The 26,565-nt window shown below is 43.2% G+C and overlaps 1 protein-coding gene across 4 annotated transcripts in view; it reads left to right on the forward strand.

The window, feature by feature from the left end:
• braf (B-Raf proto-oncogene, serine/threonine kinase) overlaps nt 1-23,529 on the forward strand; it is a 125,514-nt gene extending 101,985 nt beyond the window's left edge. For 2 of the 4 annotated variants that reach the window (XM_063058298.1, XM_063058301.1), the window contains 4 exons: nt 3,020-3,151; nt 5,415-5,549; nt 17,363-17,516; nt 19,775-23,529. In XM_063058298.1, the coding sequence (XP_062914368.1) occupies nt 3,020-3,151; nt 5,415-5,549; nt 17,363-17,516; nt 19,775-19,797 (444 nt within the window). In that variant the 3' untranslated portion in view covers nt 19,798-23,529. The remainder of the gene's footprint in view (nt 1-3,019; nt 3,152-5,414; nt 5,550-17,362; nt 17,517-19,774) is intronic. The other 2 variants (XM_063058299.1, XM_063058300.1) reach the window with 1 other exon arrangement.
• Nucleotides 23,530-26,565: the final 3,036 nt, after the last annotated feature.

Genomic DNA, 26,565 nt, shown 5'->3' on the forward strand with positions numbered 1-26,565 from the left:
ATGAACCGGAGGTGATTGGAGAGATTGAGACGAAGGAACCCTTAGGAGGCAGTGATCATAACATGATTGAGTTCACTGTGAAATTAGAAAAAGAGAAGCCGAAATCTGATGTGTCGGTGTTTCAGTGGAGTAAAGGAAATTACAGTGGCATGAGAGAGGAACTGGCCAAAGTTGACTGGAAAGAGACACTGGCGGGAAAGACGGCAGAGCAGCAGTGGCTGGAGTTTATGCGAGAAATGAGGAATGTGCAAGACAGATATATTCCAAAAAAGAAGAAATTTTCGAGTGGAAAAAGGATGCAACCGTGGTTGACAAGAGAAGTCAAAGCCAAAGTTAAAGCAAAGGAGAGGGCATACAAGGAAGCAAAAATTAGTGGGAAGACAGAGGATTGGGAAGTTTTTAAAACCTTACAAAAGGAAACCAGGAAGGTCATTAAGAGAGAAAAGATTAACTATGAAAGGAAACTAGCAAATAATATCAAAGAGGATACTAAAAGCTTTTTCAAGTATATAAAGAGTAAAAGACAGGTGAGAGTAGATATAGGACCGATAGAAAATGATACTGGAGAAATTGTAATGGGAGATGAGATGGCAGAGGAACTGAACAAGTATTTTGCATCAGTCTTCACTGAGGAAGACAGCAGGATACCGGACACTCAAGGGTGGCAGGGAAGAGAAGTGTGCGCCGTCACAATTACGACAGAGAAAGTACTCAGGAAACTGAACAGGCTAAAGGTCGATAAATCTCCTGGGCCAGATGGAATGCACCCTCGTGTTCTGAAGGAGGTAGCTGTGGAGATAGCAGAGGCATTAGCGATGATCTTTCAAAAGTCGATAGATTCTGGCATGGTTCCGGAAGACTGGAAGATTTCAAATGTCACTCCGCTATTTAAGAAGGGGGCAAGGAAGCAAAAAGGAAATTATAGACCTGTTAGCTTGACGTCAGTGGTTGGGAAGTTGTTGGAGTCGATTGTCAAGGATGAGGTTACAGAGTACCTGGAGGCATATGACAAGATAGGCAGAACTCAGCATGGATTCCTTAAAGGAAAATCCTGCCTGACAAACCTATTACAATTTTTTGAGGAAATTACCAGTAGGCTAGACAAGGGAGATGCAGTGGATGTTGTATATTTGGATTTTCAGAAGGCCTTTGACAAGGTGCCAGACATGAGGCTACTTAACAAGATAAGAGCCCATGGAATTACAGGAAAGTTACATACTTGGATAGAGCTTTGGCTGATTGGCAGGAAACAGAGAGTGGGAATAAAGGGATCCTATTCTGGTTGGCTGCCGGTTACCAGTGGTGTTCCAGAGGGATCAGTGTTGGGGCTGCTTCTTTTTACATTGTACATCAACGATTTGGATTATGGAATAGATGGCTTTGTGGCTAAATTTGCTGACGATACGAAGATAGGTGGAGGGGCTGGTACTGCTGAGGAAACGGAGAGTCTGCAGAGAGACTTGGATAGATTGGAAGAATGGGCAGAGAAATGGCAAATGAAGTACAATGTTGGAAAGTGTATGGTTATGCACTTTGGCAGAAAAAAATAAACGGGCAGACTATTATTTAAATGGGGAAAGAATTCAAAGTTCTGAGATACAACGGGACTTGGGAGTCCTCGTACAGGATTCCCTTAAAGTTAACCTCCAGGTTGAGTCAGTAGTGAAGAAGGCAAATGCAATATTGGCATTCATTTCTAGAGGAATAGAGTATAGGAGCAGGGATGTGATGTTGAGGCTCTATAAGGCGCTGGTGAGACCTCACTTGGAGTATTGTGGGCAGTTTTGGTCTCTTTATTTAAGAAAGGATGTGCTGATGTTGGAGAGGGTACAGAGAAGATTCACTAGAATGATTCCGGGAATGAGAGGGTTAACATATGAGGAACGTCTGTCTGCTCTTGGACTGTATTCCTTGGAGTTTAGAAGAATGAGGGGAGACCTCATAGAAACATTTCGAATGTTAAAAGGAATGGACAGAGTGGATGTGGCAAAGTTGTTTCCCATGATGGGGGAGTCTAGTACGAGAGGGCATGACTTCAGGATTGAAGGGTGCCCTTTCAGAACAGAAATACGAAGAAATTTTTTTAGTCAGAGGGTGGTGAATCTATGGAATTTGTTGCCACGGGCAGCAGTGGAGGCCAAGTCATTGGGTGTATTTAAGGCAGAGATTGATAGGTATCTGAGTAGCCAGGGCATCAAAGGTTATGGTGAGAAGGCGGGGCAGTGGGACTAAATAGGATAAAATGGATCAGCTCATGATAAAATGGCGGAGCAGACTCGATGGGCCGAATGGCCTACTTCTGCTCCTTTGTCTTATGGTCTTATGGTCTAAGAGTCGAACTGCACATGTATTTAACGAGAGCGTCTTGGACATCCAGGTGGTCTACGGCAGGGGTGATTGATAAGTTTGTGACCTAAGGTAGAAGAAGATGAGTTATACAGCTCTCGTTACATGCACGTGCAGTTCAACTCTTTGAGTGAAAATGCAGAAAGTTTGAAGTTAATAACTCATCTCCTTCTACCTTAGGCCACAAACTTATCAATCACCCCTCGTACTTTGACATGCTGAACTTTAAGTGGATGGTAACAATTCTTAACAATGTACAATAAGGCACAGACCTTAGATGGAATGAATATTTCCAATGCCCCTTCATAGAAAGGGATAAATCTGACAGTTTGTGCAGGATGAATCCATTTCACTTGCTGCAGTATTCACAATGAGTTTAGACATTACAGCCTAACTTTCAGCACCTTTTACAGTTTGGTTTCATGGTCTTGTTTTGTCTAATGTTATTTTGCTATCTACCAGTTCCAGCAAGCACTTACACCTAGGGGAGCACATCTAGATGCTACAGCACACAGCACATCATTTTCAGTTTGGATAGATGTCTTTATGGTCCAGGAGACATGCTCTTTATGGGCTTGGTATCTCACACTGACCACCCTTATCCTATGGTCCTACAATTCTCACCAGTAAGTCTGAAGTATTAGTCACTGACCAAACCTCTGCTTTCTCTTAGGCCCCTGAGGTGATCCGAATGCAAGATAAGAACCCTTACAGTTTCCAGTCTGATGTCTATGCCTTTGGGGTGGTTCTATACGAGTTAATGAGTGGACAGTTACCGTATTCAAACATTAATAACCGTGATCAGGTGAGTACAGTGCTACAAGAGTCTATTATTTTGGCTGGTTTTACTTGTGCTCATCATTGTGAAAGTATTAGCAGCCATTACCCAGTGAAGGCATCAGACACTCCCAAGGCATGGATTCGACAAAGCTATCCTATAAATTTGCATTTTAACCATGCTGTGCTTTCCTTGTAAATGCTAGCCAGTACAGCATAGTGGAAGCATTAATAGGACATGGTGGGAAGAGTTCAGTGGGACTGTGTAAACCATTTGAAAATTTTGAAAAATTGACTAAATTATTGATCGGGGAATATCTAAGCAAATAATTTGTATGGAATTCTGCAATAGATCTGACAAAAACCCTTGTAGAGAAATAGTAGCTAAAGCTGAACCTCTCAGATTAGAAAGCAAAATATGCAGATGGATTTAAAGTTGGCAGAGTGACAGGAGACATCAAGCAAAGATCCAACTGCTACATCTGTAGGTCATTTATACCCTCACGTCTGTTCACTTTTCAATACCTTCATGGCTGCTTGTAACCATCCATAATCCTGAATATTTAAGTTTCCTAATTTCTGTCCTGAGACTGCTGACTGACCCAGCATTGCTGGCTGCTGAAGTATTCCCAACTTGTATCTATGGAAATAAACATGTTTCTTAACTCTCCTGGAAATGTCAGCCTTTAATTTTAGACCAAGACTTATGTTCCAGTTTTACTTCGTGGTTATTCTTTAAAATACATAAAGATATACTATAAATTGTAATTATAGATTAATTTTCTAATTAATTGTAATTAATTAGAAAATTAATCAAGTCGTGCAAAAAGTGAGAAAATATAGTGAGGTAGTGCCCATGGGTTCATTGCCCATTCAGAAATCTGATGTTGGAGGGGTAGAGGCTGGTCCTAAAACAGGTGTGTGTCTTTGGGTTCCTGTATCTCCTCTCTGGTGGTAGTCGTGTCCTGTGTGGTTCTGTTTTGGAACAGAGTGGAGTCAGCACTGGTTGCATTGCTGTGCTTCCTCCTCAGGCTCCAGAGTATTCCTTACTGCATCACTTGCATCTTTTCAGAATCAGGCTTATGATCAGAAACATAAACACAAGAGATTCTGCAGATGATGGAAATCCACAAAATGCTGGAGAAACTTAGCAGGTCAGGCAGCATCCACGCAGAGGGATAAATAGTTGATGTTTCAAGTCAAAACCCTTCAGAACTGGAAAGGAAGGGGGAAGAAGCCAGAATTAAGAGATTTGGGGCAGGGGGCGGTTAAGGAGTATAAGCTGGCAAATGATAGGTGAGACCAGGCGAGGGGCAAGGTGGGTGGTTGGGGAAAGAGGAAGTTGGATTCTTGAAGATGGATGCTGAGACTGTGCCTTTTGAATTTGTCCTTGATGATGGGAAGGGCTGTGCCCATGTTGGAGCTGCCTGAGCCTGCAACCCTGTGCAGCCTCTTTCGAACCTGTGCATTGACACCTCCATACCAGGAGGTAACGCAACTAGTCAAAATGCTCTCCACTGGGCATCTGTAATAATCAGTTTTTCTTAGCATAATCCGTAGTTCAGCTTTGCAAACTTTTCTCCGTGGCCATCCAGTACTGCACCTTTCTGAACTCATCCATATTGTGTGTGCATACTATCGTGATAAGAGAGAATCTATACAAATAGCACCAGCAGTGAACAGATTTATTCTGTGTCTCGTCATCCAACAAGGTAATCGTTGATACAAAAATCACATGTTGCTAAGTTGATTCCAAATTTTTTAGTGCAGAAGTTACTTAATTATCACTGGAACATTGCAGCATTTTTTCCCCTTGGGGACTCCTCACTGCCGCTGAGATAAACCATAGGAAGGAGACAAGACTGGCATCCTGCTCGCAGGCTCAATGTTTCTTCAGTGTCTTTCTGCACCATTCTTCCTAACGTCAGGGAAGTAATGGTTCAGATCTTCAGTCAATGTTACGGGAGTGGTAAAGGATGGAATGATGAGTTACATTTAAATGTTAGGTAGTTCGCCCCAAGTCAAAAATGTATGGATACGCAGCATGTCAGAGTTTAATTTTTTGAACATATCGTACTACTTCTCCATTCATGAGTGACGTGGCCTACTCTCTGCCACTTGGTCTAAGGTAAAACATCAGGTACTTGAAATATGCTTTGTGCCAAGTTCCTGTGTTGAATCAGAGTTGGGAGGGCTGCGTAGTCCTGCTACTGCGTCAGATTTAACCCTTCATCTTTCAGATTTTCTAGTTGTTGGCTTGTAATGCTTGACCTTTCTGATTTGTCTTTTAGATAATCTTCATGGTTGGCAGAGGTTACCTCACCCCTGACCTCAGCAAGGTGCGCAATAACTGCCCAAAGGCAATGAAGCGGTTAATGGCAGATTGTCTGAAAAAGAAGAGGGATGAGAGGCCCCTCTTCCCTCAGGTGAGTGTCATATTCAGGTCGTCAAAACCCAATTCAGCAGCAATTTGGTCACAAGAACTGCTGAAGAAGTGAGCATTGATCTCCAAGATTGTACAACACAATGGCATGTTTTATGTGTGTGAAGCATTAGCTTGCCACATTTGAAATCTTGCAAGCAGCTTGGCGTGCCTCTTTTATAGAAAGGATAAATGAATCCTGAAAAGGTATTAACAAATTCAGTTACTACTGTGAATAAACAAAGCCTGAAAAGTCAGGGCCGTTCAGGCATGGATTTAAGGAACAGCAGTGTGTGACCAAGGATTGAATTCTTTGAGGTTGAAGCAGGATTGATTAATTAGGATAGGGTGTCTTATGTGCATTTCTGGTAAATTTACACTTGCAAGGTTGGTCAGATAAATTAAAAAACTTGTGATCATAAGTAGGGGACAGATGGGATCCAGTTACCTCAGTGGTAGGAAGTTGAGGATGATGGTGGATGGGTGCCTTGTGTCTAGAAAGCTGTACCTGAGTGTTACCTCAGTATGATCTGTTGCTTTTTGTAATATGAATGAATGATTTTAGATCTAAATGTATGTTTTTTTTAATTCATTCAAGGGATGTGGGCTTTACAATCTGAGCCAGCATTTATTTGCTCGTCACTAGTTGTCCTTGAGAAGGTGGCATTGGAGCTGCCACCTTGGACTGCTGCAGTCCTTAAGGTGTGGGTACACCCACAATGCTGTGAGAGAGGACTGTTTCAAGAGTTTGGCTCAGTGACGGTGAAGGGCTGGCAATATTCCAGTCTGGCTGGTGTGTGGCTAGAAGGGCAACTTTCAAGTGGTGGACCCGTGCTTTTGCGGCCCTCGTCCATCCAATGGGTGGAGCTGCGGGTTCATAAGTTGCTGTCCATAAGACCATAAGATATAGGAGCAGAATTAGGCCATTTGGCCCATCGAGTCTGCTCTGCCATTTCATCATGGCTGATCCAATGTAGCTCTCAGCCCCAATCTCTTGCCTTCTCCCCGTATTCCTTCATGCCCTGGCCAATCAAGAATCTATCAACCTCTGCCTTAAATATCCATAATTCGGCTAATAAGTCTTGCTAAAGTTGCTGCAGTGCATCCAGTAGTCAGTACAAATTGTATATCAATGGTGGAGTAAACAAATGGTTGTGAACGGGGTGCCTGTCAGGCAGCTGTTCTGCCTGCATGTTGTCTAGACTCTTGATGGTTGTTGATTCTGCACTTGTCCAGGCAAACTATTCCATCACACTCCTTGTGGAAAGTAGAAGGGCTTTGGGGTGTTAGGAAGTGAATTGCTTGCCACAGGATTCCCAGTCTCTGACGTGCTCTTACAGCCTCATTGTGCATATGGTCATTTTCTGGTGACTGGTAGCCCCATGTTATCGACAGTGAGGGATTCAGTGATGTTAATGTCACAGAATGTCAGAAGGTGATCGATGGATTTTCTCTTGTTGGATATCGTCATTGTCTGGATTTTGCAAGCTGGGGAAGTCAAAGCCCAATATCTGAAAGCCCGAGTCCACTAGAGGCTGGAAACCTGTCCTGAAGTTGGAGGACTGTGTATGTGCATGGGTGGGAGAGAGAAATGGGCTTTTCTGTTGCCGCTGATGTTCTGCATGCTATGTTGGTGCAGAAATCTGTGGTGCCTCTTGTGGGCTGCTCCTAGCACACCCTTGGGTTTTTAACACAAAATGACGCATTTCACTATATGGTTTGATGTCCATGTGAGAGATAATCTTGAATCTTGTGCTGTTAAGGAGAGTTTTGCAAACAATATTAAAAATTGGCTATTTTGTTGACAAAAAAAGGAAAGCTTTTGGTTGGCTGAGATGAAGAATATTAATCCAAAGAAGTATACCATGATTTTTTGAGGAAGATGCAGCAAAGCTAGGAAATGTACAACAAATGGGGGAAGGGGTGGATGTTAAATGTGGTAGAGAAAAGAGGAGGATTTAACTGTATAAAATAATGGGAAATCTTGAGAGAGTAAAGGAAGGACCTAATTCCCTTAAAAGATGGGGTCAAATATCAGACTTTAAGTGGTAGAAGGAAAGGAGAGGAGGAGAAATATTTTCATTCAGGAGAGTAGGGACACTCTCCAGAGAGAAACTCTCATCTGTTAAATGGAAATTGAAGAGCTGTCCACCTGCAAGGCTACAGGCTCAGTGCAGGAAGCTGAGATTAAGCTGGACAGTTCTTTTGTTGATTGATTTGAACAGAATTGCCTTTTATAAATGTTCTATAATTATGATACTGAAAATACAGAGGCTTTCAGAAATGGGAGTTTAGTGAATAAAGAGCTCCCACTAACTACATGGTAAGGGTAATTTACAATAGTCAATTCCTCAAGGGTAGTAATCTCGGGATTGCTGCCTGTGCCACGTGACAGGATAGGAATAGAATGAGGTGGCAGATAAATGTTTGGCTGAAGAATTGGAGCAGGGGGCAGGGATTCAGATTTCTTGATAATTGGGACCTCTTCTGGGGCAGATGGGACTTGGATAAAAGGGACGGGTTGCACTTGAATCCGAAGGGGACCAATATTCTTGTGGGCAGGTTTACTACAGCTCTTGGGAGTGGTTTAAACTAATATGGCAGGGGATGGGAAGCTGTATGTAGAGCTGAGGATGAGTCAGCAGATTTACAAGTAGATGATGAATGTAACATAAATGTAAAGAAGGACAAGCCAATGACTGGGTATAAATGCAGACAGAGCAAAGAGTTAAGTTGTACCCCAGAGGCAAAATTCAAAAGGGCAAAGAATGCAGGACTGAAGGTGCTATATTTAAATGTGAGTAGCATTCAGAATAAGGTGGATGAGCTCGTGGTGCAATTAGAGATCGGGTGGTATGACATCATGGGCATCACTGAGCCGTGGCTGAAAGAAGGCCATAGTTGGGAGCTTAACATCAAAGGATATACTTTGTATCGAAAGGACAGACAGGAAGGCATCAACGGTGGTGTGGCTGTGTTGGTAAGAGATGGAATTACATCTTTAGAAAGAGGTGACTAACGTAGGGTCAGAGAATGTTGAATCTTTGTTGGTGGAGTTAAGAAACTGCAAGGGTAAATAAAACAATATGGGAATCATATATAGACCTCCAAATAGTAGCCAAGATGTGGGGTTGAGATTGTAAAGGGAGCTGGAAAAGGTATAATAAAGGTTAAGTCACAGTTGTGATGGGGGACTTCAATGTGCAAGGGGATTGGGAAAATCAGGTTGCTGTTGAATCTCAAGAGAGGGAATTTGTTGAGTGCTTACAAGATGGCTTTTTAGAGCAGCTTGTGCTTGAGCCTACTCAGGGAAAGGCTATCTTAGATTGGGTGTTGTGTAATAACCCAAATCTTATTAGGAACTTAATGTAAAGGAACCCTTAGGAGGCAGTGATCATAATATGATTGAATCCATATTGCAATTTGAGAGGGAGAAGCACAAGTCACATGTATCAGTATCACAATGGAATAAAGGGAATTACAGAGGCACAAGAGAGGAGCTTGCCCAGGTGGATTGGTGGAGGATACTGGTGGGGATGATGGCAGAGTGGAGATGGGTGAAGTTTCTGGGAATAGTTCACAAGCACAGGATAGATACTTCCCACAGAAGATAATGTCCTCAAATGGCAGGGGTAGGCAACCGTGACTGACAAGGAAGTTAAGGACTGCATAAAGCCAAGGAAAGGGCATATATAGGGTAGCAAAAGTGAGTGGGAAGTGGATGATTGGAAAGCTTTTAAAATCCAACAGAAGGCAACTAACAAAGTTATAAGAAGGGAAAAGATGAAAGATGAGGGCAGACTAGCCAATAATATCAAGCAGGATGCTAAAAGATTTTTCACTTATATGAAGAGCAAAGGGGAGGTGAGAGCTGATATTGGACCACTGGAAAGTGATGCTGGTGAGGTAGTAATGGTGGACAAAGAAATGGGAGATGAACCTAATGGGTACTTTGCATCAGTCTTCACTGTGGAAGACACTAGCAGTGTGCCAGAGGTCCGTGAGTGTCAGAGAACAGGAGTGAGTGCCATTGCTAATACAAAGGAAAAAGTGCTACGCAAATTCAAAGGTCTTAAGGTGGACCAGATGGACTAAATCCCTGAGTCCTGAGTGAGGTTGCTGAAGAGATAACAGATGCATTGGTCATGATCCTTCAAGAATCATTTGATTCTGGCATGGTCCCAGAATCACTCCACCCTTTAAGAGTGGAGAAAGACAAAAGAAAGGAAAATGTAGGCCAGTTGTTGGCCTCAGTGGTTGGGAAAGAGTTGATTATTAAGGATGGGGTTTCAGGGTACTTGGAGACTTAATGATAAAATAAGTCAAAGCCAGCATGGTTTCTGTAAAGGGAAATTTGCCTGATAAAGCTGTCAGAGTTTGAGGAAGTTACAAGCAGGCTGGACAACAGAGAGGCAGTGGATGTCATTTACTTGGATTTTCAGAAGGCATTGATAAGGTGCCACACGTGAGGCAGCTTAACAAGATAAAATCCTATGGTGTTACAGGAAAGATACTGGCATGGATAGAGGAATGGCTGACAGGCAGGAGGCAGTGCGTGGGAATAAGGGGGCCTTCTCTGGTTAGCTGCCAGTGACTAGTGGTGTTCCTCAGGGTCAGTATTGGGACTGCTACTTTTCACATTGTTTGTCAGTGAGTTGGATAATGGAATTGATGGCTTTGTGATAAAATTTGCAGATATGAAGATAGATGGAGGGGTTGGTAGTACTGAGGAAGCAATGCGATTTCAGCAGGAATTGGGCAAGAAGTGGCAGATGGAATACAGTGTTTGGAAATGTATGATTATGCATTTTGGTAAAAGGAACAATAATGCAGATTATTATCTAAATGGGGAGAAGGTTCAAACATCAGAGGCCCAAAGGGACTTTGGAGTCCTTATGCAAGACTCCCAGAGGGTGAATTTACAGGTTGAATCTGTGGTAAAGAAGGCAAATGCAATGTTGGCATTTATTTCAAGGAGAATAGAATATAAAAGTAAGGAGATAATGCTGAGCCTTTATAACACACTAGTCAGGCCACACTTGAGAGTATTATCAGCAGTTTTGGGCCCCACATCTCAGAAAGGACGTGTTGTCATTGGAGAGAGTCCAGAGGAGCACAAGGATGATTCTGGGAATGAAGAGGTTAACATATGAGGAGCATTTGGCAGCTTTGGGTCTGTACTCACTGGAATTTAGAAGAATGTGTGTGTGGGGTGGGGGGGGGGTCTCATTGAAACCTACTGAATGTTGAAAGGACTAGATAAGGTGGATGTGAAGATGATGTTTCCTATGGTGGGGGTATCCAGAACTAGAGGGCACTGCCTCAAAATTGAGGGGGCAACCTTTTAGGACAGAGGTAAGGAGGAATTTTTTTTTGTAGTGAATCTGTGGAATGCTCTGCCACAGACTGTGGTGGAGGCCAAGTCCATGGGTATATTTAAGGCCATCAAAGGATATGGCAAGAAGGCAGGTGTATGGGGTTGAGTGGGATCTGGGATCAGCCATGGTGGAATGACAGAACAGACTCAATGGGCTGAACGGGCTAATTCTGCTGTCTTGTGGTCTTGTCATCTTCTGGTGGCAGTAGTATAGTGCAATACATACAAAATTACTATACGTTACAATAAGAAATATATAAAATATAAATAGGTCATGCAAAATAGAAAGTGTTCATGGGCTGTTTGGAATTCTGAGGGGAAGAAAGTATAGTCAAAACATTGAGTGATCTCTTGGATGCCAGAGGAGGAGTTTTTGGGTCCTATTGTTCACTGTTGCCAATGAGCGATAGGCCTCTGCATTTTGTTGCATTTATTTTTTCTCTGTGGGGGGCGGGGGTGGGATTGGTGTTTTTCTTTTCAATGACCTGCGGTTTTCTTTGTTTCGTGACTGTCTGGAGAAGATGAATCTCAGAGTTGTGTACTGCATACATACTTTGGTAATAAATGAAACTTTGAACATTTTGTTTTTAACCTTTTGCTATGCCTCCTTTCTAATAACAGTAGTGAGAAGGGGGCACACCCCAGGTGGCAAGGGTCCTCGATGTTGGGGGCCACCTTGAGACACTGCCTTCAAAGATGTCCTCGATGGCGAGGAGGCTTGTGCCTGTGATGGGGCTGGCTGAGTCTACAACCCTCTGCAGCCTCCTGGAGCATCCATACCAGCCTGTGATGCAATCACGCAGAATGCTAGTGCATGCTGCCTTGTTTCTCTAGGCAGGTCTTGGACCCGCTAACAACACTGGTATGTTGCTGCAATGATTCCTGGAGGTAGTGCACCATGGTGTACTAATGGTGGGAGGCCCTGAAGATTTACTGACGGAGACTGATCAAGTGGCCTGCTTCATCCTGAATAGAATTTATCTGTTTGCACATTGTTAGAGCTTTAGTTGTTTGGGCCAGTGTTCTATTGCATTCATTCCACCTCTGGATTCTACCACTGTGCCCAGGTGTGAAGCCGAGGTAATGTTGCAGCTCTATAAAAGCCTGGTTGGACCACACTTGGGATACTGTGTTCAGTTCTGGTTGCCTCACTAGAGGAAGTACGTGGAAGCTTCAGAGAGGTACAGAGTAGATTTACCGGACTGCTGACTGGACTACAGGATAAGTTGAGTGAGTTAGGGCTTTTCTTTTTGGAGCGAAGGATGAGAGGTGACTTGATAGAGCTGTGCAAGATGATAAGGAGCTTAGACTGAGTGGACAGCCAGAGACTTTTCTCAGGGTGGAAATGGCTAATAGAAAGGGTCATAATTTTGAGGTAATTGGAGGAAAATATAGAGGGGATGTCAGAGGTTAGTTTTTTACACACTGCCTGGGCCAGTCAGAGATTGGCTGTTAGGGCTATTTAAAACCTCTAAGATAGGCATGAATGGTGCAGATGTATTGGGACATTAAAGAAACCCTTAGATGGGCATGGATAGGAAAATGGCAGGATATGTAAGAGGGAAGGGTTAGTGTGATCTTGAGGTAATTTAAAAGGTCTTTTAGCTAAAGGGCCTACCTGTACTGTGTTGTTATGTTCTAATCTCATGGCATGACCCTGTGGTGCAGAAACCTGGTCAATCCTCAAGCATTTTGGGATTAATAAATGTTTTATATTTTAACCTCTCAAAACCCTTCACTCTCCTGAACTCCTGATGTGTACAGGGCCTGTATTGTGCTGTAATGTTCTGTGTTTTATGACAAAACCCAAACACAATCATTAGATTACAAGTTATTGGAGTGTTGCCTGGTAGTGTTCTCAGTGCTGTCATCCCTAAATACTCCCATGTTTGGGGGTCAACTTACAGGGGACTAATTTGGTGTGCTTTCTGCAGTCAGGAAAAGACCTGGCAATTTTTCATTTCAGTCGAGCAGGTGCCAGGGTAGCTAGCGACAGACAGGCAGGTAGTGTGACTAATGTGGAACACAGTTCTTCAGCACTACGGCCAGAATGTTTTAGGCATTTGGAGTTTTTATTGTGTCCAGTACTGTTGGTATTATATAAAACTAAATGAATGAGGTGATGTCAGTGCTGGAAATTCACAGTGAAGTCTCCCAGTCCATACCATGTCTGTGTTACCTATAGTGTCTCTTAAAGAATCAGTCTGCTGTTCTGATTCATTAGCTGAGGTAGATAGCAGATGGTGTCAGCAGGATAATTCCCTGTGTTTGACCTGGTCCGACATAACTTCAGAAACTTTGAAGACAATATTGGGGATGTATGAGACAATCTCTCTCAGCTGGTGCCCCATGATATCCCCAGGTGGATGGGCCCTGCCAGTGGGAGAGGGTTGAAGCAAGTGATTGTGGTAGAAGAGTTTATTTGTATTCTGTAAGGATATCTCTGCTGACGGTTGCCTGTCTGGTCTGTCAGACAGTTTAATGATCAGGACTTTAACAAATTGACTGGGCAGCACATACTTTGCCAAGTCTGATGCCTGATGCCCCAGCTTGGTTTTGTTCTTGTAAGGTATTGGTGTTTAAAGACAAAGGATGTAAATTGACCAAGTGGATATTGGAGTGATGCAAGGGATTTTATCACCATTGCGTTTATGAAGCTAGCGAGCAGGGTGGCGAAATACAGGAAGTGTTTTAACTTCATGAAGAACAATGTAAGAGAAGGTACAGACGAAACAGTCAAAGGCCATTCATCTGTGCTTTAGTTTGCCTTGGTTAACAAAGTGTGAGTAATGTTGTCATAAATATAGCGTTATCTGCTGCTGCACTGGGTTCCTGCTATGCTTATCTCAGCAACGGGTAAATGCAAGGCAGCTTTAGCAAACTGACTGACCCAGGCGCTGACCTGCTCTATCCCACACTGCCAGGATTGCACACCGGATAATCCCACTTTTGTGCTTAATTTCATACTGCAGAAAGACTACAAGCCACGCACAATGCCTATTGAGCATTGGTTTCTATGTAGCAAATGCGGCGACCTATCTCCACTGTGGTGCTTCATACTGCGATTGGTATGAAGTTGCAGGGAGATGGGAAGATAGCGGCCTTGTTGTGGGAAAAGATGTTAAGCCTGCATGCAAAGTCAAGAACCAAAAGGTTGAACATGGTGGGAATGATGATCTGAGTTGCATCTATTTCCATGCAAGGAGCATTGTAGGAAAGGCTGATGAGCATGGATTGGCACATGGAATTATAATATTGTAGCCATTGGTGAGACTTGCTTGCAGGAGGGGCAGGATGTTCAATGTTTGGGAGTTCCGTTGTTTAAGACGTGGTAGAAGGGAAGGTATTACAGAGGGAGGGGTGGCATTGCTGGTCAGGAAAAATGTCACGGCAGTGCTGAGACAGTACGGACTGGAGAGCTCATCCACTGAGGCCATCTGGATGTAACTGAGGAATTAGAAAGGAATGATCATGTCAATGGGATTATATTATAGACCCACTAGTCAGCGGGATTTAGAGGAACAGACTTGTAAAGAAATCGCAGACAGAGGCAAGAAACGTAAGGTTGTGATATTAAGTGATTTTAATTTCCACATATTGACTGGGATTCCCATACTCTATTAGGGCTGGATGGGATTGAGTTGTCAAATATTCCCAGGAAGGTTTTTTTAATCAATAGATAGAGGTCCCAACTAGAGGGAATGCAATACTAGATCTCCTATTAGGGAATAAGGCAGGGCGGTTGACAGAAGTTAGTGCAGGGAATACTTTGTGTCTAGTGATCATAATTCTATTAGTTTCAATATAATTATGGAGAAGGGTAGGTCTGGTTGTTGGGTTGAGATTCAAAATTGGAGAAAGACCAATTTTGATGGTATCAGAAAGGATCTGGCAAGTGTTGATTAGGACAGGTTATTTCTAGCAAAGGTGTGCTTTGTAAGTGGGAGGCCTTCAAAAGTGAAATATTTAGAGTACAAAGCTTGTATGTTCCTGTTTGAGTAAAAGACAAGGATAACAGGTATAGGGAACCTTGTTTTTGCAGGGATATTGGAGGCCTTGGTTAAGGAAGCACATAGCAGGTACCAGGCAGCAAGGAACAAATGAGTATAAGAAATGCAAGAGAAAACTTAAGGAAATCAGGAGGGTTAAGAGAAGACTTGAGGTTGTTCTCGCAGACTAGGTGAAGAAAATTCCCAAGGGCTTCTACAAATATATTAAGAACAAAAGGATAGCAAGGGTCCAAATTAGTCCTCTTGAAGATCAGAGTGATCATCTATACACAGAGCCGAAAAAAAAAGGGAGATCTTAAATGAATACTTTGCATCTGTATTTGCTTGGGAGATGGCACACTCTATAATAGAAGTGAGGCAATGTAGCACTAAGGTCATGGACTGTATACACCTTACAGAGGAGGTGTTTGCTGTCTTGAGGAAGAATTGGGATGGATAAATCCCTAGGATCTGATAAGGTGTTTTTTCGGACCCTGTGGGGGTAGAGCTGAAATTTCAGGGGCCCTAACAGAGGTTAAAACATCATTAGCCATGGGTATGGTGACGGAGGATTGGAGGACAGCTCATGTTATCCTGTTGTTTACGAAAGGCTCTAAGAATAAGCCATGAAATTATAGGTCAGTGACCCTGACAACAGTCGTGGGCAAGTTATTGGAAGACATTCTAAGGGACAGATATCTAAGTATTGGATAGACTGGAACTGATTAGGGATAGTCAGCATGGCTTTATGCATGGTAGGTCATGTCTAACCACTCTAACAGTGATTTTTGAGAAAGTTACTGGAAAAGCTAATGAAGAAAAGGAGTGGATGTTACTTAAATGAGTCTAGCCAGGCCTTTCTGACAAGATCCTGTATGGGAGGTTGGTTAAGAAGGTTAAGCTGCTTGGCATTCAGGATGAGGTTGTAAATTGGATTAGAAATGCGCTTCGTGGAAGAAACTAGAGAGCAGTAGTAGATAGTTGGCTCTCTGACTGGAGGCCTGTGACTAGTAATGTTCCACAGGGATCACTACTGGATCTGTTTTTGTTTGTCATCTATATTAAAGAAATAGATGATAATGTGGTAAACTGGATCAGCGGATTTGAGGATCACATCAAAATTGGGGTTGTAATGAACAGCGAGGAAGGCTATTTAAGTTTGTAGCAAGATCTAGACTAGCTGGAAAAATAAACCAAAAAATGGCAAATGAAGTTTCATACATACAAGTGTGAGGTTTTGCACTTTGGGAGAACAAACCATGGTAGACTTAACATGGTGAGGAGTACAGTAGAACCGAGAGATCCGGGAATACAGATCCACAATTCCTTGAAAGTGGTGTCTCATTAAAAAAAAAAGCTTTTAGCGTACTGGTCTTCATAGATCAAAGTGTTAAATACAGGAGTTGGGATGTCATGCCGAATTTGGAGTTTTACTGTGCAGTTCTGGTCTCCTACCTACAGGAAAGGTATCAATAAGATTGAAAGTGCAGAGAAAATCTATAAGGATGTTGCCCAGACTTGAGGACCTGAGTTATGGGGAAAGGTTGAATAGGTTAGATCTTTATTTTCTGGGGTGTAGGAGAATGAGGGTGATTTGATAGCAGTATCCAAAATGATGAGGGATATATAGATGCAGTCAATGCAACCAGGATTTTTCCACTGAAATTGGGTGAGATTAGAAGTAGAATTTATGGGTGAAGAGTGAAAGGTAAAATGTTAAAAGGGAACATGAGAGGGAACAACTTCGTTCAGAAGGTGGTGAGAATGTGGAACGAGCTGCCAGCAGAATTGGTAGATGAGGGTTTGATTTCAACATTTTAGAGAAACTTGGATGGGTAAATGGTGGGAGGGATATGGAGGGCTATGGTTCAAGTGCAGGTTGAATAGATTAGGCAGCATAATAGTTTGGCACAGACTAGATGGACCAAAGGCATGTTTCTGTGCTCTATGGTCTTGCTTGTATCATCTCCCATTAACACTCTGGAGATGAGCTTTTGAAGTCGTCCAAGATCCAGTACCAATGTGGACAAGCGGCAGTATGTGTGAGGTGAGGAACCAAATTCTACAAATGTGTGTGGTTGAAGACCTGTTTGTGTATACAATGGATATAACTTGTAGATGATGAGAACAATTACATCTTCCATTTGATTTGATATGATCATGCTCTTTGAGGGCTATCAACAGAAAACTGATGGCTGGCAAGGTGGGTACTGCCAGCTTGGATTATGTATCACCTTTGTCATAGTCAGTGTAAATAGTTTCATTCTTCTGGCCCCAAGCTCTGAATCCCAAGCCTGGATATGGCCAACCATTGATTCTAGCTCTCACTGGAAACCTCTGATATTTTTACCGGGTGAGGAGGTGGAGGGAGCTCCATATTGGGGAAAATCACTGAGGGGATGTTCTGATGAGAAGGTAACCAGCTTAATGAGAACTTGCTTTGCATTGCAGATTCTTGCTTCTATTGAGCTGCTGGCCAGGTCCTTGCCAAAGATTCATCGCAGTGCATCAGAGCCTTCGCTCAACCGTGCTGGCTTCCAGACAGAGGACTTCAGCCTGTACACTTGCGCTTCCCCAAAGACACCCATCCAGGCCGGAGGATATGGTAAGTGCCTGTGAGGGAATAGGGAGCATTTCCTCCTCCTCCACGGTCAGCCCTCAAGAATCCAGTCATTGGTCAATCTACAAGTAGGTTGTGAATATATCACTCCCCACCCTCCTCTGTCATTTTCCTCTTGATAAGTTTTAATGTCCTGGGAATTCTCTGTCATCTTTACAGACCATTTTTGATCCTTTAACCTCAAGCAATCTGCACATTCTTGTCAGCCCTATTTATACTTAATGGTTTACAGACATCCCACCCTGCAAAAACTCATTTCAGGGAGTAGCACCATCAATTTGCGAGAGACTCCTGGAACTTCCAGGAGAGGTGGGATGTCTGCAATAGAGTAGCTCCTGAGCAGCTGGCCAGCTAGTTTAAATAATGTTAGCTATGCTAATGAACGAATGACACCCGTTAAACTCACCTCAACATTTCTTTTATAGTCCTAACCCACCATGGGCAATAGAAAAGTCACTGTTGCAAACAGTGCAGCGAGCAACACTGTCATTATTTTTGACCCCTATTAGGTAGGGGTACACTTTAGTGTAGTCTGGGGTGACGTACGTTTTATATTTTCTTTTTTTGGAAAACTGCCATGGGCGCTCTGTCTCTCTCTCTCTGGTCGCTCTTGCGCTAGTTCTCTCTTTCTCGCTCTTGTCGCTCGCGCACGCTCTCGTGATCTCATGCTCTCTCTCTCGCGCGCGCGCTCTCTTGCTCTCAAAAAAATTGATTTTTGGGACATTGTATATAATTTGCGGGCATCAGGGAGCCACTATTAATATGTGGGAGACTCCCGGAACTTGCAGGAGACTCCTGGAACTTCCGGGAGAGATGGGATGTCTGGGTTTATTGTCATATGTGCAGAGATAGTGAAAAATTCCAAGGTAACTGAAAAGCTTTGTTTTGCATGCCACACAGATCATTTCATCATATCAGGACATAGTGGGAGTGGAAGGAAAAAACAATAACAGAATGTAGAACCTAGTGCCACAGTTAGAGAGAAAGGTCAGTGAGGGAATGCTGTTGACTGGCACTTTCCAGACTGCAGAGATGCAGTGCTGAGGGACGCAATGAAGCTCGGTGCAGCTAACACGAAGGCTTTGGGGAAAGGACCACAACCTAGGATCCTTCCGTCTCTTGCCATAGGGGGCTTATTTCTGTGTAGAGGCCTCTCAAACACTTGAAGTTTGTATTGTCCCCAGAGCCCTCAAGATTGGCAATGTGTTAACACTACAAATGTACAGGTCATAAGACACGAGCAGAATTAGGCCACTCAGCCCATTGAGTCTGCTCTACCATTCCGTCATGGCTGATATACTTTTCCCCTCAACCCTGTTCTCATGCCTTTTCCCTATAACCTTTAATGCCCTGACTTATCAAGAACCTATCAACTTCCGCTTTAAATATGCGCAATGACTTGGCCTTCACAGCTGTTGGTGACAATGACTTTCACAGATTCACTACCCTCTGGTTTAAAAAAAAAATCCTCCTCATCTCTGTTCTAAATGGATATTCCTCTATTCTGAAGCTGTGCCCTCTGGACCTAGATTTCCTCACTATAGGAAAAATCATCTCCGCATCCTTTCTGTCTAGGCCTTTCAATATTCATTATGTTTCATTGAGAATCCCCCCCGCCACCCCCAGTTCTTCTATACCTCAGTAACGACAAGCCCAGAGCCATCAAACACTCCTCATAAGTTAACCCTTTTATTCACGGAATCATTGTAGTGACCTCCTCTGGACCCTCTCCAATGCCAGCATATCCTTCCTTAGATAAAGGGCCAGAAGCTGCTCAGAATACTCCAAATGCAGTCTGACAAATGCCTTATAAGGCCTCTGCACTGGATACTTGCTTTTATGTTGTAGTCCTCAAAACACATTGAATATAAAGAAAGCCATGCACTTTCCTTTTCAATTTTTGGTATATCTTTATAAAAAAGATTATTTTTGAAATAAAAATCTAAAGCTTGGTCTGTACTAGCCCAATAAAGGCCCTTGAAGTCTCAGTCAAGTTTATTATCCCTGACGTTAGTCCTGAAATTTGTTGTTTTCTGGCAGCAATACAGTGCAGGCATAATGAATTACTAACTTACAATTTAAAAATAAATAGTGCAAAAAAAAGTCTTAGGCCAGACACAGTATGGGTTAGAGAGAACACACACTCTGCTGCTCATCACATCCACTGCTAATACTGAGTTTGATCAGTCAGTGTTACTTTGCAAGCAGTTAAGCCTTAAATCCAGTTGCTTTGCCTTTTACAGGAGAGTTCACTGCATTCAAATAGATGGATCATCACCACCACCATCGAAGCAGGTGTCTGCCATCACGTTGTGTGTCCTTCCGGTTGTTCTGGGGTTTAATCTGCAAAACGGAAACTACAGCTGCTGAGGGAGCTGCCTGAGCCACATTGTACCATTTTGAAGATGCATCCTGCCATCGGTTTCTGCCAAGTTGTAGTTTTGAAATTGCTTCACTCAGAAAGTGAGCTCCCTTTTAACCAGTGATAGAAGCTGAAAGCGTTGATTGTCTCCCTTGGGGATTAACAAAATAGCTTCTTCGGACACTGCTGGTGCAGCCATTGTGGTGAGAGAGCAGGCATCAGTGGTGAGGAAGAATCACTGGAGCTCGAAGGCCAGAGGATGTTAACGGTGGAGCATGATTTTTCTGGGCAATTGTACACCCGCGTCCTCTCATTGCCTCTCTGCTCCCAGGCGTGGTTGTGCAATAACCTTATTTATGAGTGAGAGAGGGCTGTTACAATTGAATGGGTTTGTATCCGGGTGATTCATTGGCCCATGTCCCTCTGTCACTGGGGGACAGGGTGCAGGGATGCACATTAATACTGAGCCAGCGTTTATTTATATACATTTTTTTTTAATTTATTTGTTCGTTTGACCGGCTGTCTTTCCATTGGTGGCATCTCGAGTTCTCCCACCGATGCTTCTGTTCAGGATGTCTTTGTACCTGTCCCCTGCGTAGGTTCTTTGCAGTTGTCCAGTGATTCAGATGGCTGGTTGGTTGCACCAATAGGTGAGCGAATTCAGCGTAAAGTCACTGTTTACTCAAGAAAGACATTTGCTTCCCTCTAATGTTCTCTGTGCTTAGATTGCATGGTGAGGGAGAGAGGCTTGTCTTACTACCCATCCCTGTGACTGTGGAATGGGAGTTTAAATACTTGAGCAGGACTGAACTGTGAAACTGGTTTTAAATGCACACCAGGGGTGCTGAGGTGTTACATGTTAACATCAAACCCTAGGTACATTTGTTCTTTACGTACATAAAACAGCAACGTCAGTGTATCAAACTAAGCAACCCTGGGAGGCAACTCCTGTGGGGCGCTGGGATCGCTACACAGTGGGGTAGTCCAGAGAGTTGCTGGGGCAGGGTGGGTGGCAACCTGTTCAAAGTCCCAGGTATTGGCAGCCATCCATGGAGTGACATCCTGAGGAGAAGGGAGAAAGCTGCTTCTTTGGATTGTTGACCGCCATTCAAAATCATTGCTTTGATGAGCCACAGATGTAATAGAGGACCCTACCCTTTACTACGGTGCAGGTAATGTTACCAGGTGGGGCAAGGGCACTACCAGTATGTGGGAATATTTAGGTCACATGCAATGTTTGTGTTTTTACAAGATGTCTTCTGCAGGTTAATTTGAAGAGCTCTGAACTGGGCCCCGAGAATACCACCTCAAAACTAGGTCCTGTGAGATTCTTGGAGTCCAGACAATTTTAGTATCTTAGAACAGGGACCAGCTGTCTTAAAGCTTTTTTTTTTATATCCTTGCATCTTTTATGATTCAGAAACACTGCAAACCAGGCAATGGGCAAAGGTCATTCACCTAATACTATTTGTTTTCCCCGGAGCTTTGCATTCAACTCTATATTGCCAGCCTCCACCTTTAAATGTGTTTTAAATATAAGCAGTTTTATTCTGAGATCTGTATTTGACTCCTTTATTTTTGTTAGCCTTTTAGCTGTGCTGATTGTTTGGCCTTTGTAGACAGAGTATCACTACTTCCAGCTTGGAACACTGGAATCCTACCGGCTCTGTCCATGGTGCTGATCTCAGAGCCATTCGCCAGGCACAAAGGGAGGCTGTTGAATTGCTCATTAAATTTGTTTTTGTTCCAAGGATGGGTGTTCAGAGGGGTGCCATTGGAGATGGACCTTACTACCCCAATCTTGGGTTGTAACCATTCCGATAACACTTAAAATAGCTGATTCAAGCTGTTACTTAACAAAAACTTGTGTGTTTTATTTCTAATTAACTGTAAAGAAACATTCCCCTTGTTACAAGTCTAGTGTTAATGAGATGCAATGCAACTTTATGAGCTCTGTTACAATTAGCATGGGATGGTGACTTGAATGGTTCTAATTGAAGGATGGGCTAGGCTGAAAGACTGGGCTTTGCACTATGTTAGTAAGTTGAATCCCGAGGTGTCCAGAATTCTCCCAAGTAGTAATTTCTTCCTGGGGCTGTCTTGCAACTGGTTTGTTATTTGAAATCTAACCCCAGTATATCATGAGGCCAGTTTAAAAGGCCATTTGTTGACTTGCAGCTGGTATAAATGACCTACCCCCTTACACCTGGTGTGTTAGCGGCACAGCAAATATGCCATGGTCTGCTGGTCACACATGGTGAGGTTTTAGGCTCCATCTCCCTCCCCTAGCAGTAAGTGACTTTTGACAGGATGGGGTGTGGGGTTTCTGGCGGCCTTTTGGAAGGATGTGCAGGGACATTAGCTCATTACCAATGTTGAGTGATGTGGTATCTGGAGGTATAAACAGCACACTCAGTGAGCATTTGTGTACAGATGAGTATGGGTTTGCAAGCACAGTCAGCAATACATTCACTGCTAGTAGCAGGCCACCGAAGCAGGCTCACCTGATCTAAGTTTTGATGCGCCCAGCTGCTCGGTGACTACTTTTAACTTTGTGTAATGTATGGTGTGTGTATACAAGTAACAAAGTTTTAAAGGTCTATGTACAGGTACAGATCTTTTTTAAAAAGGGATCAATAAGGATGGTGAGGGATCAATTGAGAGGCAAATGTTTGTACTGTGAAAATATTTGTTTTAAGTTTTTAAATTACTTCTATCCACAGCTTCCCCTGTGGATGGTTCTAGGTCCAGCATGCTTATGCTAACTGAAAAACTTGTGTTAGCTGCGTCAGCTAACACCCCTCCCCCCACCCACAGCTCCTCCCCAGTCCAGCAGGCTTTCTCTGGCACGGTCCTCACTGTCTCCTGTCGTTGTACCTGACCTTTTAGTTCCTTCCTTGGACTGGAGTTATTGGCTCATCCTGTTAAGGATCTGATGCCAATGCCCATTTGTTTAGCAGGGTCCTAGATAGTAAATATCATTGTCCCATTCATCGTTTTGTTTATAAATTAGAAAAAAAGCATAGCTTCAAGTGGTCAATCTGTATTTCCCTCTGGAAGTGTGTCGAAGACAGTCACACTGCATTCCCTCCCCACTCAATCCTTTCCTCTTGGTTTCTTCTTGTAAATTTGTACAGTGGAATATATTGTCAGTTTGCTATAGAGCATGGATACAAAGTTTTGATAGATTTCAAAAACCTTGTGTAAAGTTATTTAAAAGATTGTATTATAAAAGTTATATGTATGTGAATATGGAAAACATGCTATAATAAAGGACCTGCATGAAGATCTTGGCTGCTTAGTCAGAGCATTACAGCACAGAAACAGGCCTTTGGATACATTTAGTCCATGTCAAACTGTTACTGGTTTTCTGCCTCAATCCATCGAACTGCACCCGGACCATAGCCCTCCATGTACCTATCCAACTTAGTTCCACCACATCTGCTGGCAGTTCTTTCCACATTCTCACCACCCTTTGACTGAAGTTCCTCTCGTTTCTTTCAAACATTTCATCCTTAACCCAGAACCTCCAGTTCCAGTCCCACCCACCCTCAGTGGAAAAAGCCTGCTCGCATATATCTGTACTCCTGTGTGGTCCAGGGAATAAAGTCCTTACCCATTTAACCCTTTTTGCAATAAGACCCTTCTCCATGCTGTATCACTAAATAAGACAAAAACTCAGGAACTCAAGTCCTGACAACAGCCTTGTAAATTTTCCCTGTACAGTTCAATCTTATGGCTATCTTTCCTGTAGGTAGATGACCAGATTTGCACACAATATTCCAAATTTGACCTCTGTCTTATACAACTTCAACATAACATCCCAATTCCTGTACTCAGAATTCTGAAGGCCATCCTTTTGCTCTTAATATTCTGTTGAAGCCCTTGGAATTCTCCTTCACCTTGAATGCTAGAGCAACCTCATTCCTTGTTTTAGCCTTCCTGATTTCCTCCTTAAGTGTTCTCTTGGACTTGGGCTCCTCAAGTGCCTTATTTGTTCCTTGCTGCCTACATCTGTTATGCATCTTCTTAACCAGGGCCTCAACATCCCTACAAAAAGTAAGATTCCCTATATCTGTTACCTTTTATTAACATAGAAAATAGGTGCAGGAGTAGGCCATTCGGCCCTTCGAGCCTGCACCGCCATTTATTATGATCATGGCTGATCATCCAACTCAGAACCCAGCATTCCCTCCATACCCCCTGACCCCTGTAGCCACAAGGGCCATATCTAACTTCCTTTTAAACATAGCTAATGAACTGGCCTCAACAGTTTGCTGTGGCAGAGAATTCCACAGATTCACCACTCTCTGTAAATATTCTGATGTAAACATACAAACTCTATATTCTCAGTATTTAAATTTTGAAGGCCTCCCACATACCAAGCATCCCTTTGCCCAAAAACAATCTGACCCAACCCACACCTGCCAGATCCTCTTGGGTGCCATCAAAATTGGCCTCTCTCCAATTTAGAATCTCAACCCAAGGACCAGACCTATCTAATTACCTTGAAACTAGTGGAATTATGATCTTTACATCCAGTGTTCCATTACACACACTTCTGTCACCAACCCTTTCTTGTTCCCAATAGGAAATTCAGTATCATGCTCTATTTGAGACCTCTATTTTAAGAAAACTTTACTGAACACATTTGATAAACTATCCTATCCAATCCTTTTACTGTAAGTCCCAGTCAATATGTAGAATTGCCTACTCACAACCTTTTTCTGGCAACTGTTCTAGCCCTGTACAGATTTGCTCCTCCAACTCCCACTGACTATTGGGTGGTCTGATATTCCATTAACATGATCATCCCTTTCTTGTTCCACCCATATAGCCTTTTGGTGATTCTTCCAGTCTGTCCTGTCTGCGCACCGCTCTGATATTTTCCTTGACTAGTAATGCCATCACTTCCCCCTTTTATCATGTCTGAAACAGCAGGAACCCCACAACATTGAGCTACCAGTCCAGCCCCTCCTGTAACCAGATCTCACTACTGGCTACAATGTCATAATTCCACATGCTGATCCATGCCCTAACCTCATCCACCTTTCCTACAATACTCCTTGCATTGAAATATATACTCCTCAGAACATTATTCCCACTATGCTCAACCTTTCAGCTCTTATGTTTGTATGTAAGCTTAACACCTTCCCCCATAACCACTCCACCATTGCACTGCGACTCTAGTAACACTCCCTTCCCCCTTCCAAGAGCAGCACTAGCAAAGTTTCCTGCAGTTTGGGTGCAAACCACCCATTTGTACAGATTCCACCTTCCCTGGTAGAGAGCCCAATGATTCAAAAAAATTCCAAAGCCCTCCTCCCTTTCCTCACCCACCCATTAAACTGCTGCATTCTCTTCCCATTTCTTGCCTCACTACCATATGATGCATGTAGCAATCCTGAGACCACCACCCTGGAAGTCCTGTTCTTAATAACTTAGCACCCAATAACCATTTGGCTCCTGAATTAGCCAGAGGGTACCCTTCACTGGCTGCCTATCCTCTTTCCCTCTACTGACGGTCACCCAGTTACCTGTATCCTGCACCTAAGGTATAACTACGCTTCCCTACATTTCCTGTCAAACAACCCCATAGCCTCCTGAATGATCTGGAGTTCAACCACATCCTTAATGCAGTCTGTAAGAAGCTGCAGTTAGATACATTTTTTGTAGATGTCGTCATCAAGGCCACTGGAGGTCCATCTTCCCACAAGAGGAGCATTCCCCTGTCCTGTCATTCCCACTGCTCCATGCAATAAAGAAACTTACCAGAAGCTTACCTTAGCCTCTTGAGCCACAGCTTCATATTTCCTACTCAGAACACTGCCAGACTAAATTTAATTATCTTAATAGACTGGCCTCAGATAGTCAGGCAATGGGGAAGAGGGGCTGGTGGAATAGCAGAAGAGTAATGCTTTGTACCAATCCATTGATACAAGCCTATTGACCATGAGGAAGATAATTTATACAGTGGGTTGTAGAACACTGCTATTCTCTACCTTAGGTAAACTGGAAGCCAGTGGTCACTTCATTAAGCACATCTGGTTAATGCCAATATCTATCAGTCAATCGTGTAGCAGCAACTTGATGCACAAAACAGACATGGTCAAGAGATTGTTGTTCAGACCAAACTCCAACTGACTGTGGAATGGTTGTTGGTGCCAGACAGGGTGGTTTGAGTATCTCAGAAACTACCAGTTTTTTGGATTTAAAAAAGTCTATAGGCAAGGGTTCCCATCCTGGGATCCACAGACCCCTCAGTTAATGGTAAGCCTGAAGAGAACGGCCAGACTGTTTCAAGCTGACAATAACTGACAACCATGGTGCACAGAGGAGCATCTCTGAATGAATGAGTCTTGATGTGGATGGGCTACAGCAGCAGAAGACCACACTGGGTTTCACTCCTGTACCTAATAAAGTGGCCACCGAGTATTTCAGGGTAGAGAAATTTAATGGATTTGGGGGGGGGGGTGTTGATTAAAGGGTAAAACGGTTGCAAGTAGGCCATGAATGAAATGGCACAGGGGTACAATGGTGGATGTTTTCTCCTCCACCCTCAGAACAGACCAAAAATTCACTGTCCCTACCCAGTGGTTCACTTCCACCATTAAGGAGTCTAGCTACCCATCATAACTCTGTCCAAAGGGATTAGGAAGAATTGAAAGTTGC

This window comes from Mobula hypostoma, chromosome 9 (assembly GCF_963921235.1).
Source record: "Mobula hypostoma chromosome 9, sMobHyp1.1, whole genome shotgun sequence".
Lineage (NCBI taxonomy): Eukaryota > Metazoa > Chordata > Chondrichthyes > Myliobatiformes > Myliobatidae > Mobula > Mobula hypostoma.